Genomic DNA, 12,764 nt, shown 5'->3' with positions numbered 1-12,764 from the left:
CGCAAGTACGATCTGCCTGTCCAAGATTGGCAGATCGTACGTTTTTTTAAGTACTTTACAACCATCACAAGACTAAGGTCTTGCGATGGTTGTACAGTGTATGGCCACCTTAAAGCTAACACCTACAACGCATTAACACCTACAACGCATTCTTATAAAAATCATAATAGAACCAATTGATTATTAAATAGTACCTGCTTTGTGTTATTGTTTAATGACAAATAGATTCTGGTACTATTATCTTTTATTTTCAATAATAAAGCAAAATTGTAACAAGATAAATTAACTGCATACTATTTCAGGTCAGAAAATAAAACTGTGGCTCTGTATGGTACTGATGTAACCACAAGATATATACGTAAATCATATAGTCGCAGATAGTAGTAGTTATGGCTCTGCCTTTGCAAAAGTCAATGATTTGATGAAATGTGTCAGACCAAGCCTTAATCAGTAGATCTATTTGTTGAAGAAATTGCTCTAATGATGTGTGCACTTTCTACACGGGTGTAACAAATTTATATTGTTTTTATAATTTTATTAAACTGATTTACGCTATATAATGTTTATTTTGCAAAATGTATCGGGCAATTGCTATATGAAATCTTATGCACCTAGTGAGAAAATTAGGAGAAGTGGTAAAATGTTATTATCTGTTTATAATGTATAGGAGAATTCTGTCATTGGAAGGTAATAAACGTGGTGTGTTTCCAAATGGTTACACAAGAGCAATGATCTGGTAGGCATGTTAAAGGAGAACTATGGGGTTAGGGCTTTTCCCCATAGTTCTCCTTTGGGTAACGGGAGGACACAAACTAGCGTCCTCCCGTTACCCTAAGCTCAGTATACCGCGAGCTACAGCTCGCGGTATACTGAGACGCCGGAGCGGATCCCGACATCGATGTCGAGATCTGCCCAGCTGCGTGAATGACAGCTGGCTCTGCCTATCTAGAGGCAGAGCCAGCTGTACCCGCCCCCTCCCCCGTCCGTTCCGACAGTCAGAGCTGTCGGATCGGAGCGGGGAGGGGGGAATCCAGCCTCTCCGCCGTCATGGCAGAGAGCCGTGACAGGATCAAGAGGTGAGCGAACGCCGGTATCTGTTCGCTCACTTCCCGATCTACTGAGCCGACCTGTGACAGTCTCATTGTCACAGGTCGGCTAGAACTATGAGGTGAGTGGAAATCACTCATCTCATAGTTCTCCTTTAAGTAGTAGTTTGGAGTGAAGACAACTTGGTTAAATGTTATTTCCACTACTGTTGTCAAATTTGAGAAACCCCCTCTATATGTTTGTTATGTGTTCCTATTCACACAGCCTAATGAAAAATAATAATACAAAAAAAAGATTTATTTTACCCTTTTAACTGTTTCTTTGGTGGATTATACATAGAACTCTTAAGACATCTTCTAGTGGTTAGAATAGATGCCTGTGAGCTGATAAGGGACTGACAGAGGGACAGTTTAACATACAGTACATTGGGGGGATTTAATCAGAACTGGAGCAGACAGAATCTGGAGCAGTTGCCCATAGTGACCAATCAGCGTCATACTTCAGTTTGTTAAGATTTAGAAATGAAAAATAGAAGTTGATTGGTTGCCTTGGGCACCTGCTTCGGGATTTTTCTTCTCCAGTTTTCTTAAATTCCCCTCACTGACTTCAAGTATTTAACCCTTTGTAAGGACAGAGAGTTCTGCTCATCAAGTTTACACGTGATAATAAAATCTGCCAGCACAGTACAGACAGGGTTAATTATATGAGACAAAACCTCCCAAACTCCCAGACAGTGAGAACTAAGCAGGATTTTTCAGTCCTGGAGTTTGCAGAAACAAATCATCAAAAAAGCTAAGCTGCAGTTTTATATTTTATTTTTAAGCTATGCTATGTGAATGGGAACATGTAAAAAAAATGTGCAGTAGGCGTTATCACAATATGGCTGCAAAAGCGGAAATACACTTTAAAGGCTGTTACAAATGTAACTTGTAACTACAACTTTTGCCTAGTCAATAAAAAATGATCAACCAAAATGCATGTACTGCTATGTATTTGATAGGATACTATCTGAGACTCTCTACGGTGGGCTCTGCAGGGCCTCAGGTGGGCTGGTCGCCGGGGTCCCTTTCCCTGTACCTCCTCCCAACTCCTCTTACCTGCTGCTGGGGCCTGGAAGTCTTGCACATGAGACTGGAACATGTACAGTGCACATCATCTCAGGGGGAGGATTGCCTTTCCTTGAAATCTCACAAAATGTTGCAGTTCACAGATGAGATTTTCTAGCAATACACTGGTGATATAACCTTCATAGGATGCATCTGTGATGCCTGTATTACATCATCACGAATGCCTAAGAGGACCAGGAAGTGTAAAAACACTAAGTGTAAGTAAAAGTAAAACATTTTTGTTTAACTAATGAGTGTAAGATGATTTCATCTCGAAAAGGCAGAGCTGCATGCTGATGTGATTTTTAGTGAAAGGGGGTAAAGGTTCACTTTAAGAAAAATGGGTAGGTGAACATCTGTCGTATTATACAAATATAGAGGCTGATACCGCTAAACATTTTCTGAAAAGAAAAAAAATCCATCATGGTGATTTGACATCATTTTTTTTCCAAGGCACTGAGAGTTAGTTTGGGCCCATGAGGAGAAGATCTGAAGAGAAAACATGTTACTGTAAGGGTTTAAATATTAGGTAGGATATTGACTTCTAACTAATTCAGTGTAGTTTATTGACACCGATTCAATTGGGTTGATTCACTAAAGGCAAACAGGCTGTTCACTTTAGCTTAGTGAATGATAAAAAGCTCTGCTGACTTCTATCATCCAATTGTGTGCAAGCAAAAATACTGTTTTTTTTATTTTCCTAATTGGGTATTCTCTGCAAAGTGAATTTTCATCACATTCACTAGTTAAGTGAAAATTTCCTTGAAAATTAAACAGCCTATTTGCCTTTAGTAAATCAACCTCCATATCTCATTTGTTTCTTTTTTAGCTATTTGGAGGCACAGCAGTACCATGCAGAGTCACTGGGTGGCGCCCAAGGTTATCATTATCTTTTCTAACCTGTAACACCATGTCATTTACCTTGTCCATATTTTGATACATTAAATATAATATACATTTATGTGACACTAAACTCTTAAATCTTAAAAACGCATTTAAGTACCCTAACTAGTAACAAAACTGTAGCTTGGAGCAGAGGCTACTTTACAACACACACAGGGGCCATGGGGAACAAAAGTAGCCACCCTCCAGAAGGAAGGACAGTGTTAGCACCAATTCAGAGATGATTTGAGGATCTACAGCCGAGTGATACACAAATAAGATACATTTTTGTTAATAGCTAAGGTACTTGAATGCATTTTTAAGATTTAAAAAAAGTGTGTAATGACACTTTACTCTATTCAACATGTAGCAATAAATACAGTGTAATTACTGTTCATGTATAAATTCTACATGACTGGGTGCTACTTTACATTTATATGCCTAGAAAATGTGTGCACATTTGCCTGAGTGGTTTTTGGCCTCTGAGAGACTCATAACTCACTGATATGCGTTACTGCCTAAACCAGGGGTGTCCAAACTCCGGCCTTCCAGCTGTGGTGAAACTACAAATCCCATGATGCATCGCTCTCCGGGAGTCATGTCTGTGGCTGTGAGAATCTTGCAATGCCTCATGGGATTTGTAGTTCCACCACAGCTGGACGGCCGGAGTTTGGACACCCCTGGCCTAAACAGACAATATTTTAGCTGGACACATAATATCTGGCCAAGTGTTTCACTATGAATGTTGTAAGTGACCTCAGAAAGCAAGAGAAGGACAAAATAAAATGTGAATACTTGAATAAGGTTTGAAATGTTTTTATTCTTTAGTCATAGAACTAATGAGCAGCTTAGCGGGTCCAAAGGATTCAGGCACATACTTTCTGCTGGTAAAGCAATAAGCCATTACATAACGTCAGTCTTAAAAAAGACCTGTCTCACCTTGGACAAACAGTCCTTACCCCTAGTGGAAAAACAATTATGCCAAGTTTAAAATTGATGGGTTCAAACCAACAAAGTCAGGCACACCAAGGATTAAAGACTTTGCTTCATATTAGTCAGAAGAGCACTAGCTGCAGTTCCTACTGTCATCCATATTAAAGTCTCAAAGAGTCTGGGCCACAACTTATATAAATTATTTTAAAAAAGTGAAAACTGCCCCCCACACACACATATTATTAGACATGTGCGAAGACTAAAAATTCATTTCAGATGAAATGAACGAAGACTAAAAACGTTTCATCAAACAAAACATATTTTTATGCAATTTTGGATTCAGCCATTGGTGTGTTCTGGAGGCAGGGTGAATGACATCATATAACACTGCACGTGTTGGGCGTCGCCATCTTGGTGTATATCTAGGTATACACCAAGATGGTGGGACCAATATCGGCGTGTGACGTCACCTGACACCACGCATGCATGGCGTCATGATCCCCACTTCTAAGATGGTGGCACGCATTCACAGAACACGCTGGTGGCCAACATGGCCGCTGCGCATTCTCAAACAAATTATTATGTGCCTGAATACATTTTTCGTATATTCGGACATATAGTAATTCATTAATTTTACATGTAGTCTGGGTTTTGTGTTCTGTTTTCTATTTTTACTTTTCTAGATGCACTTACTTGGAAAAAGGGATCGTAATGACAACTAGAAACTGCGGGGGGGGGGGCGCAGGAGGGGGCGCTGCCTGCTGTATAAAAAATTATTTTAAAAAAGTGAAAACTGCCCCCCACACACACATATTATTAGACATGTGCGAAGACTAAAAATTCATTTCAGATGAAATGAACGAAGACTAAAAACGTTTCATCAAACAAAACATATTTTTATGCAATTTTGGATTCAGCCATTGGTGTGTTCTGGAGGCAGGGTGAATGACATCATATAACACTGCACGTGTTGGGCGTCGCCATCTTGGTGTATATCTAGGTATACACCAAGATGGTGGGACCAATATCGGCGTGTGACGTCACCTGACACCACGCATGCATGGCGTCATGATCCCCACTTCTAAGATGGTGGCACGCATTCACAGAACACGCTGGTGGCCAACATGGCCGCTGCGCATTCTCAAACAAATTATTATGTGCCTGAATACATTTTTCGTATATTCGGACATATAGTAATTCATTAATTTTACATGTAGTCTGGGTTTTGTGTTCTGTTTTCTATTTTTACTTTTCTAGATGCACTTACTTGGAAAAAGGGATCGTAATGACAACCTGACACTTTATTTTTATAGACTCTATTTTAGTTTGACATTTATTGTTTGCCTTCCGTTGTTTTATTTGATAAGAATACTTATATTGTGCCTACAAGTTTAATACCTTTAAATAAAAGTTTTATTTGTATCATACTTTTTAATATGTTTCTTTGCGGCTTAACAAAATAGGAGTCTTTAAATGGTGCGGATATTGGGGGAAATGGGTGTAGTTACTGGGGGAGTGGTCACTGAAGGGTGTGGCCACTGAGGGGTGTGGTCACTGAGGGGCACTGTAAATCTTTCTCGCACAGGGCGCCTAAAGGCCTAAGGTCGGCCCTGCTTATGAAGAGAACTATAACAGAACTATAAAGCATCTGCTTGCTTCTGGCTGTGAGCCACATATTTAATGCCAGGTACACCAAAAGTTCCCTGCTGCCTTGTCAATAAATAGTGATATACAGCAACACAACAACCCTTTCAACATCCTGAGGAGTCTATTATATCTGCAACATTTAGATAATAAGCCCCTTGTTCTATGTTTTCAACTTTCTTCGTCAGTCACTGAGCCATGGATCGAAATGGTGGCCATAATAAACCAAAACCTTAGCCAAAGTTTTTCACCATGCTCATAATTAAAATATCAGCCCTGTAAAATAGACATTTGTAATAGCTGAAGTACGGGAGTTGCCACCTACAACAATTTAGCAGGACCCAGATTCAGACATTTCACCCTTCACCAGCAAGCTTGCTCCAGATTATTCAGACTGATACTCCACTAATCAGATGAGTGCATAACAAGATGAGAAATTACTCACACATTCATTTGTAAACTATTTGGGGTGTCTCAAAATAATAGTAGCTCTGCCTATTATTAGAGGACCTTTCTACCCCTGGCAGAGCAATCTTAGAGCAACATCAAATTGTGTCAGTCAAACCTAAAGGAAACATGTACTATAACAAACACTGATGCTTCCATTGTGAACCTGCCCGTAAGAATACTAATTGCAGGAGTCTGGGTTCAATACTTACTGGGTCACATACTGGGGGACGTGCATTAAGTGAACCCGCGTGAAGTGGTTAAGTAAATAACAATTTACGTAAACAGATTATTTTTTAACTGCACACCTGCAGTGTCACCTACAACTCTATCTCCTCCTCTTTTACTCTTTCTGTGGGGGTCCCCCAATGCCCCTTCTATTCTCTATCTACACATCTTCCTTGGGTCAGTTGATAACCTCCCACGGCTTCCAATAACATCTCTACGCTGATGACACCCAAATCTATCTGTCTACTCCTGCTGTCTCCTCCCACATCACTAGTCTACTCACTGACATATCAACATGGATGTTACACCACTTCCTCAACTTCAACCTGTCCAAAAATTGAGCTTTTAATATTTTCTCCTCTCCGTGTCCCCTCACCCAACAACTTCTCCATCACAATCAACAGTACAATGATCAACCCCTCCCCTTAAGCCAGGGTGTTCGGTGTAATCTGATGGCTGGGCGGTCACAGAATTGCACACCACAGCCGATCGCACTGGCAGTGCCATTATTTTCTAATGGCACTCCATTCGTGCCAGGCAGATCGCACGGTTTCCCGCTGCAATACCGCCCGGGCGGTCCCACACGATCGCGATAGAAAACATGAATAGGTTAAATGATCCCAGAGGCAGATGTATGATCGGATTTGTAGTTTCACTACAGCTGTGTGAAAGGAAATATAAAATGTTTTATTGTTCTAAAACAATCTTAAATTAAAGGAGAATTATGAGGCGAGTGATTTCCACTCACTTCATAGTTCTAGCCGACCTGTGACAATGAGACTGTCACAGGTCGGCTCAGTAGATCGTGTCAATCTTGGCTGACTGCGGTCGGTGGACGGTGATGTGACCGGAGACTACCGTGTTACATGGTCGGGGATATACCATGTTGGGTTAACAGACAGTGTGGCCTCTCATTTGTTGTTAAAGCCTGATGAAAACGTTTGTTTGTGAGTACTTTTATCCCTTGTTTTATTTATTGTAATAAACGATTTTACACACGGAGGTGGCGCTCTGTTCCCTTTTGTCGCCTTTAGGCAAAGACCATCTCACCTTGACATAACTGTCTTTCATTAACTCATCCCACACAATTATCATCTTTTGTATCACTTGCCGCCCATACTAAATTGTAAGCTCTCAAGAGCAGGGCCCTCTTAACCCTGTTGTATTGCAACTGTACTGTCTTCCTCCATTTTGTAAAGCACTGTGCAAACTGTTGGCTCTATATAAATCCTGTATAATAATAACTGCACGTGTTGCAATGTAGTGTTCAAAAGGGGAATAAGGCAAAATGCAAACTTTCACTTTGAGCGTTACTATTCTGGTAGCGGCTGCAGGCTTTCTGCTAGAAGCAAATCTGGCGGTTCTAAAACCACCCGATCACTTCCAAAAGTCAGTAAAGGTGTGGTGCTTCCTCTAGAATCCCCCCCCTCCCCCAACCACATTTGTATTCCAAGCTTAACTGTGCCCTGTGGGAACCAGGGAATTCCATAACTGGCTTAAGGAGGAAGAATGGAGGAAGAGCAAGGAACATCCTTCCCCAAATCTTGACTGCACCAATGAACCCAGGATCACTTAGCTCTGAGCACTTCCAGGTTCAGGGTAGTCAAAGCCAGCAGGCAGTGGCCAGTAAACAGCAGACCAGGGACTGTGTGTCCAAGATCTACCTGACCTCAGTGCAGCGCATGCAAGCAAAGGCATCGATAGACCTCAGATTGTAGCACTGCTGCCTGCTGTGATATGGTTTATTTGACTAATTGTGATATATATTACTTTGCACATTTAGTTTTATGATGTTCTACTGGGCAAAAAAAGGCAACTGTGAAAAAGCAGCTGAGGTGCTTGGAGTTAGAAGCAGCTTTGGAGGCTTCACAACTGCTTTTTTTCACACTGTGGACATCTATTGCTGCGGGCCAAGTGTGGCAATCAATGCCATTCAGAATAGCTATGTAAGTGGAGTGATTTTCAACCTTATGTTGATGGTAAATGTATTTAATTATTTGTGATTGAATATACAAACATGTGAAAGAAATAACATACACACACTAATAAAAATTCCCAGTAAAAAATTTATTAAAAACTGCCAGAATAACATCTAGAATTTCTGAGTTATTTTCTGTCATTGCAAAATTTGCATGCAGTAATCACTCACATTCTACATTTTAAGGTAGATGACACTCAAAGCAAATATTAGATGAAGGATGTTTGTAGAACTGGGTGAAAAAAATGAGCTTGGCTGCAGACAATTGGCTAAACATTATACATTGCACGGCCAAGAATTTGAGCACATCATGACCTCTTCGGTCAATGAATGAGGTCATCACACCTGGGTATTTAGCTGGTTGTTAAATAACCAAACCTGCCAGCTTTAGATATGTAAATGTATAGTCAAATAGGGTAGTTATATGGCTGCCCTGAGAAGGGATCAAGCAATGAGGAATGAACTTCTGCTTTGTGGGTACATTAACCTGTTTATGATAAATCAAATGGGTTAGCTAATGTGGCCCACAGCAAATTCAAACAACTGCAATGACAGTAAATCACTCTTTGTCTTCTAGATATACATTTCTATGTAACAATGTAAAATAGTATTCTGTTGAGAGTAAAACAAAAAGACAAATAGGAAACTGTTCAAATGAAAGTAACAGATTATTGGATTTAATTAGGCAACGAGCAATATGCAAAGTGAAGAAACACATAGCGAACAAATTAAATGACATCTTTCAGCAATCTGACTTCTAACAACTGAAACCTGGCTAGCTGTAACAGGCTACTGCATTTTGTACATTAATTGCAGTTCTTGGCTTTGGTTTATTAAAAATAAGCCTGCCAATGCAGAATTATTTTTTAGCATCAAAAATATATTCCACAAGACAGTTTAATCAAGTACATAAGACAAAAGACTATTTTAGCTGCAGACTGCACTGTCTCTTCCACTAAAATATTTAATGGCAGGAAGTGGCTCTTTGGATGTACAGTTAAAAAAAATCTCAAAATGGTACGTTTATTCTTTATAAAACATCACAATTAATCTACTACCAATAATCTCTCATCACAGCAAGCTTAATAAATTTTAGTATACCGTGAAGGACATTAGTGAAATGACGGTGCTGGGAGCTTTACCCACAGCAACCAGAACGTTGCTTGTAGGTCTCAAATTGTACTAAATACAAGAACTAGCAATTGACTGGCTGATATCTTGTCTCCCCCCCCCATATTTCATAGCTAGTTATGTACCTACACCCATCATTTTTCCCTCATGATTATGACCTTACACAGTGTCAAATATGTGCCACAATGCACAAATTAAATTGTAAACTGCACATTCACTTGGATTACTTAGTTACTGGACACATCTTTAGTTTTCCATCCAACACCACACATTACTCTATGAGCTTCTTAGATTTGAAGAACTTCCTGAGGTAGAAGACTTGCCAGGTGGCAAGAGCGACAAGGCAAAACATTGAAAACATACTGAAGTAGAGGACACGCTGGCTCGTTGATTCTGTGAAGAAGAAAATGTTATATGAATATGGGTAGATGTTTCGGTAACATAAATGTAATATTTTACCACGTCATGGCCTTTTACAATGGCTATTTATTTCTTCCAATCATCCATATTTTCTGTTTTTGCTTTTAGAGCTGGTGTGTAGACCTGCACAGAAATTATTGACTAGTCATGTGTGCAAGATAATTATGGTTCTGCATAGCCTGAGGAAAGAATATCATGCAGAGACATGTTTTCCAGGCAGAAGCCAACTAAGCAGTGGTAATAAAGGATTGCAAAGCACTTGGTATGCAGGTATTCAATCTTCCATTTTTAATCTAAAGCTTAAGTTTAGTTTTGTGGGGGGGGGGAGGCGGGGTTTCTATGAGGTACAGCACCAAATCACATTAGTAGCCTGTTATGATGTGTATCCCACCTCCTTCAGGTTGCTGCTTCGTGACAAAATCCTCCCTTCATGCCGCAAGATACACCCCGGAGTTATTACTTTCTGGTGCTCTGGTTGTTATCACCAGCCACTATCAGTGTGATACAATTGCGCTCTGTAAATGGGCGGGGCCGATCTGGTCATTCATCTGCTCCTCCTTCATTCACAGAATGTGAAATCCCAGAACACTGGAAGATAGTTGCTCTGGAATGTATCTGGCAGCATAAAGGGATGATATTGTCACGCAGCAGCAGCCTGGAGGAGGTGACGTATACACCATTACAAGTAAAAAACAAACAAAAAAACTAAACTTCAGACCTGGATAGTGAAAGTCAAACTCCTGCCAAAACTTATTTTTAAGTTTTGGATACAGTGGGGGGAGTTAGAATTTCTGTCAGGTTTAAATTGCTGTGTCCCCATTGAGAAGATCCTCTGTTACATCCCATCCTAGTGACACAAGGACAAAAATTAGGGAAATGGGTGTCACCAGGACAAGATAACACACACTGTAACAATAACAGAGGTTCTAAACTTTCCCCACTCTACTAATTAAATGGGTTTTTATTACCGTTTCTGTCCACATTTAAGAAATTGTCCTCTTGCCAACAGGACCAAAAGGAAGTCAGCAAAACTTAACTGAGATTCTGGTGTTTCTTCCCAAAGGCTGTTCACTTTACAAGGGAATTTTAGTGAATGAGGTTATGCTCTTAGCTTAGTGAATGAGGTTATGCTCTGCTGACTTCCATCATCCAATCATGTGCGAACAAGATACTGGGTTTTGTTTTTTATTGCATGGGATTGGGTATTCTTTAGCAAAGGGAATTTTCACCCCTTGCAAAATTTGACTCATGCTATCCAAAACAAAAGGAAATATTTTAGTCTAAACATTAGGCTAAAGAAAGTCATATAAAATTTTAGAAATAAGCCAATTACTCCAGAAATAGAAATGCAACAGGTAAAACCGTGATATCCTTTGGACATCAAGCAGTCAAAGGTCATACAACACAATCTACAGGGAGTGGTAAGCCAGGGCTTTCAGTTCAAGTCATGCATACGACTGTAGACGCAGTTATTTAATATAGACATTGAGCAGAACAAATAGTCAAGACGAGGAAAGTGCTATACAAGCATGATGGAAAAAAAATCACAACCTATTTAACACTTTAAAAACAGTAACTTAGTAAAGTAAAAATAGTAACATGAAATAAATGGACTACAATAAGAATGAAGGCTTGAGTTGATATTGCACTTATCCAAGAACCTCATTAGGGCTGCAACAACTGATCGACATAATCGATGATAATCGATTATTGAAAAAGTTGTCAACTTTTTCAATAATCGATTAATCGGCTTCCGATCAGTTGGCCCTGTTCACGGCTCCACACACGCTGTGCGCTGCACCTCCTCATCACCTCACGCTCATCGCTGCCAGACCCGCCCGCATCCACGCTCTTCACACCGCACCTCCTCCCCGCCTTACACTCACTGCCCGCCCACATCCACGATCGGCACAGGGACGCGGGGAGATGTAGTAAGGATGAGCAGGTGTGGGGGGATGACAGCCACCAATAGACAGGTCCAATCCCAGAAGCAAGTTGCTGGAAGACTGCTCAGCTAAGCCTGCACTTTCCCACACATGGTGCTCTATAATGTATTGCTGGGATTCGTTGTATTCCTGTATAGCTGGTGATATTCTGCACTGCGATGTATAGAGTACTACAAATCCCAGCAATAATATATTATACAGCGCAATGCGGAATACCGCCAGCTATAGAGGACTACAAAACCCAGCAACAGTACATGATACAGCGCAATGCAGAATACCGCCAGCTATAATGTACTATTGCTGGGATTTGTTGTAGTTCTCTATAGCTGGTGATATTCTGCATTGTGCTGTATAATATACTATTGCTGGGATTTGTAGTCCTCTATAGCCGGTGCCATTCTGCATTCATTGCTCTATCATTTTACACTTTCCTTTTCACTATATTGCACGCCACACTATTTTCTTTCTTTTTTACTTCCACAGCTCCAAGCTTGCTCCTGTGATGGAGTCCCATTTCAATACAAACTAGTAGTCCATCACTGGAGCCATTTTTTTAAATGTATTTTATTGTTTATCCGATTAACCGATTAATCGAACCTAATAATCGGCTAACTAATCGATTTTGAAAATAATCGTTAGCTGCAGCTCTAAACCTCATTTATCATTGGAAGAACCTGTCACATTATTGAAATACCGGGCTGTGAATGACTTTATCAGGGAGAAGAAAAGTCCATTTTGTATTATTAAACCGATATTTAGCATTTAGACTTTTGCACCAAATAGAGAACATTGGTTACATAATAACTGTGGGATCACCCGACACCAAGATGAAAGCCCACTATGGAAAGGTAGAGGAGATTAGCAATAATATGGAGAACACTTATCCATTGATATACAACAACTATTATTTAAATATAATTTATTTGTATAAAAAAATATAAGTTCACCTTACATCCAGGGGTGCCCAGCAGAGTTATCCCCTTACCTCCAGAATTATCTGGC

General features: G+C 40.1%; 1 protein-coding gene across 1 annotated transcript in view; it reads right to left on the bottom strand.

Annotated features, from left to right (window-relative positions):
* Positions 1 to 9,500: 9,500 nt before the first annotated feature.
* LOC108784123 (transmembrane emp24 domain-containing protein 10-like) overlaps positions 9,501 to 12,764 on the bottom strand; it is a 9,508-nt gene continuing 6,244 nt past the window's right edge. Inside the window, exon 5 of the mRNA XM_018552863.1 lies at positions 9,501 to 9,789. Within this exon, the coding sequence (XP_018408365.1) occupies positions 9,668 to 9,789 (122 nt within the window). The 3' untranslated portion in view covers positions 9,501 to 9,667. The remainder of the gene's footprint in view (positions 9,790 to 12,764) is intronic.

The sequence above is a fragment of the Nanorana parkeri genome, unplaced genomic scaffold, assembly GCF_000935625.1.
Source record: "Nanorana parkeri isolate BGI_ZX_2015 unplaced genomic scaffold, ASM93562v1 scaffold99, whole genome shotgun sequence".
Taxonomy (NCBI): Eukaryota; Metazoa; Chordata; class Amphibia; order Anura; family Dicroglossidae; genus Nanorana; species Nanorana parkeri.
This window is presented reverse-complemented; position numbering and strand designations above follow the sequence as displayed.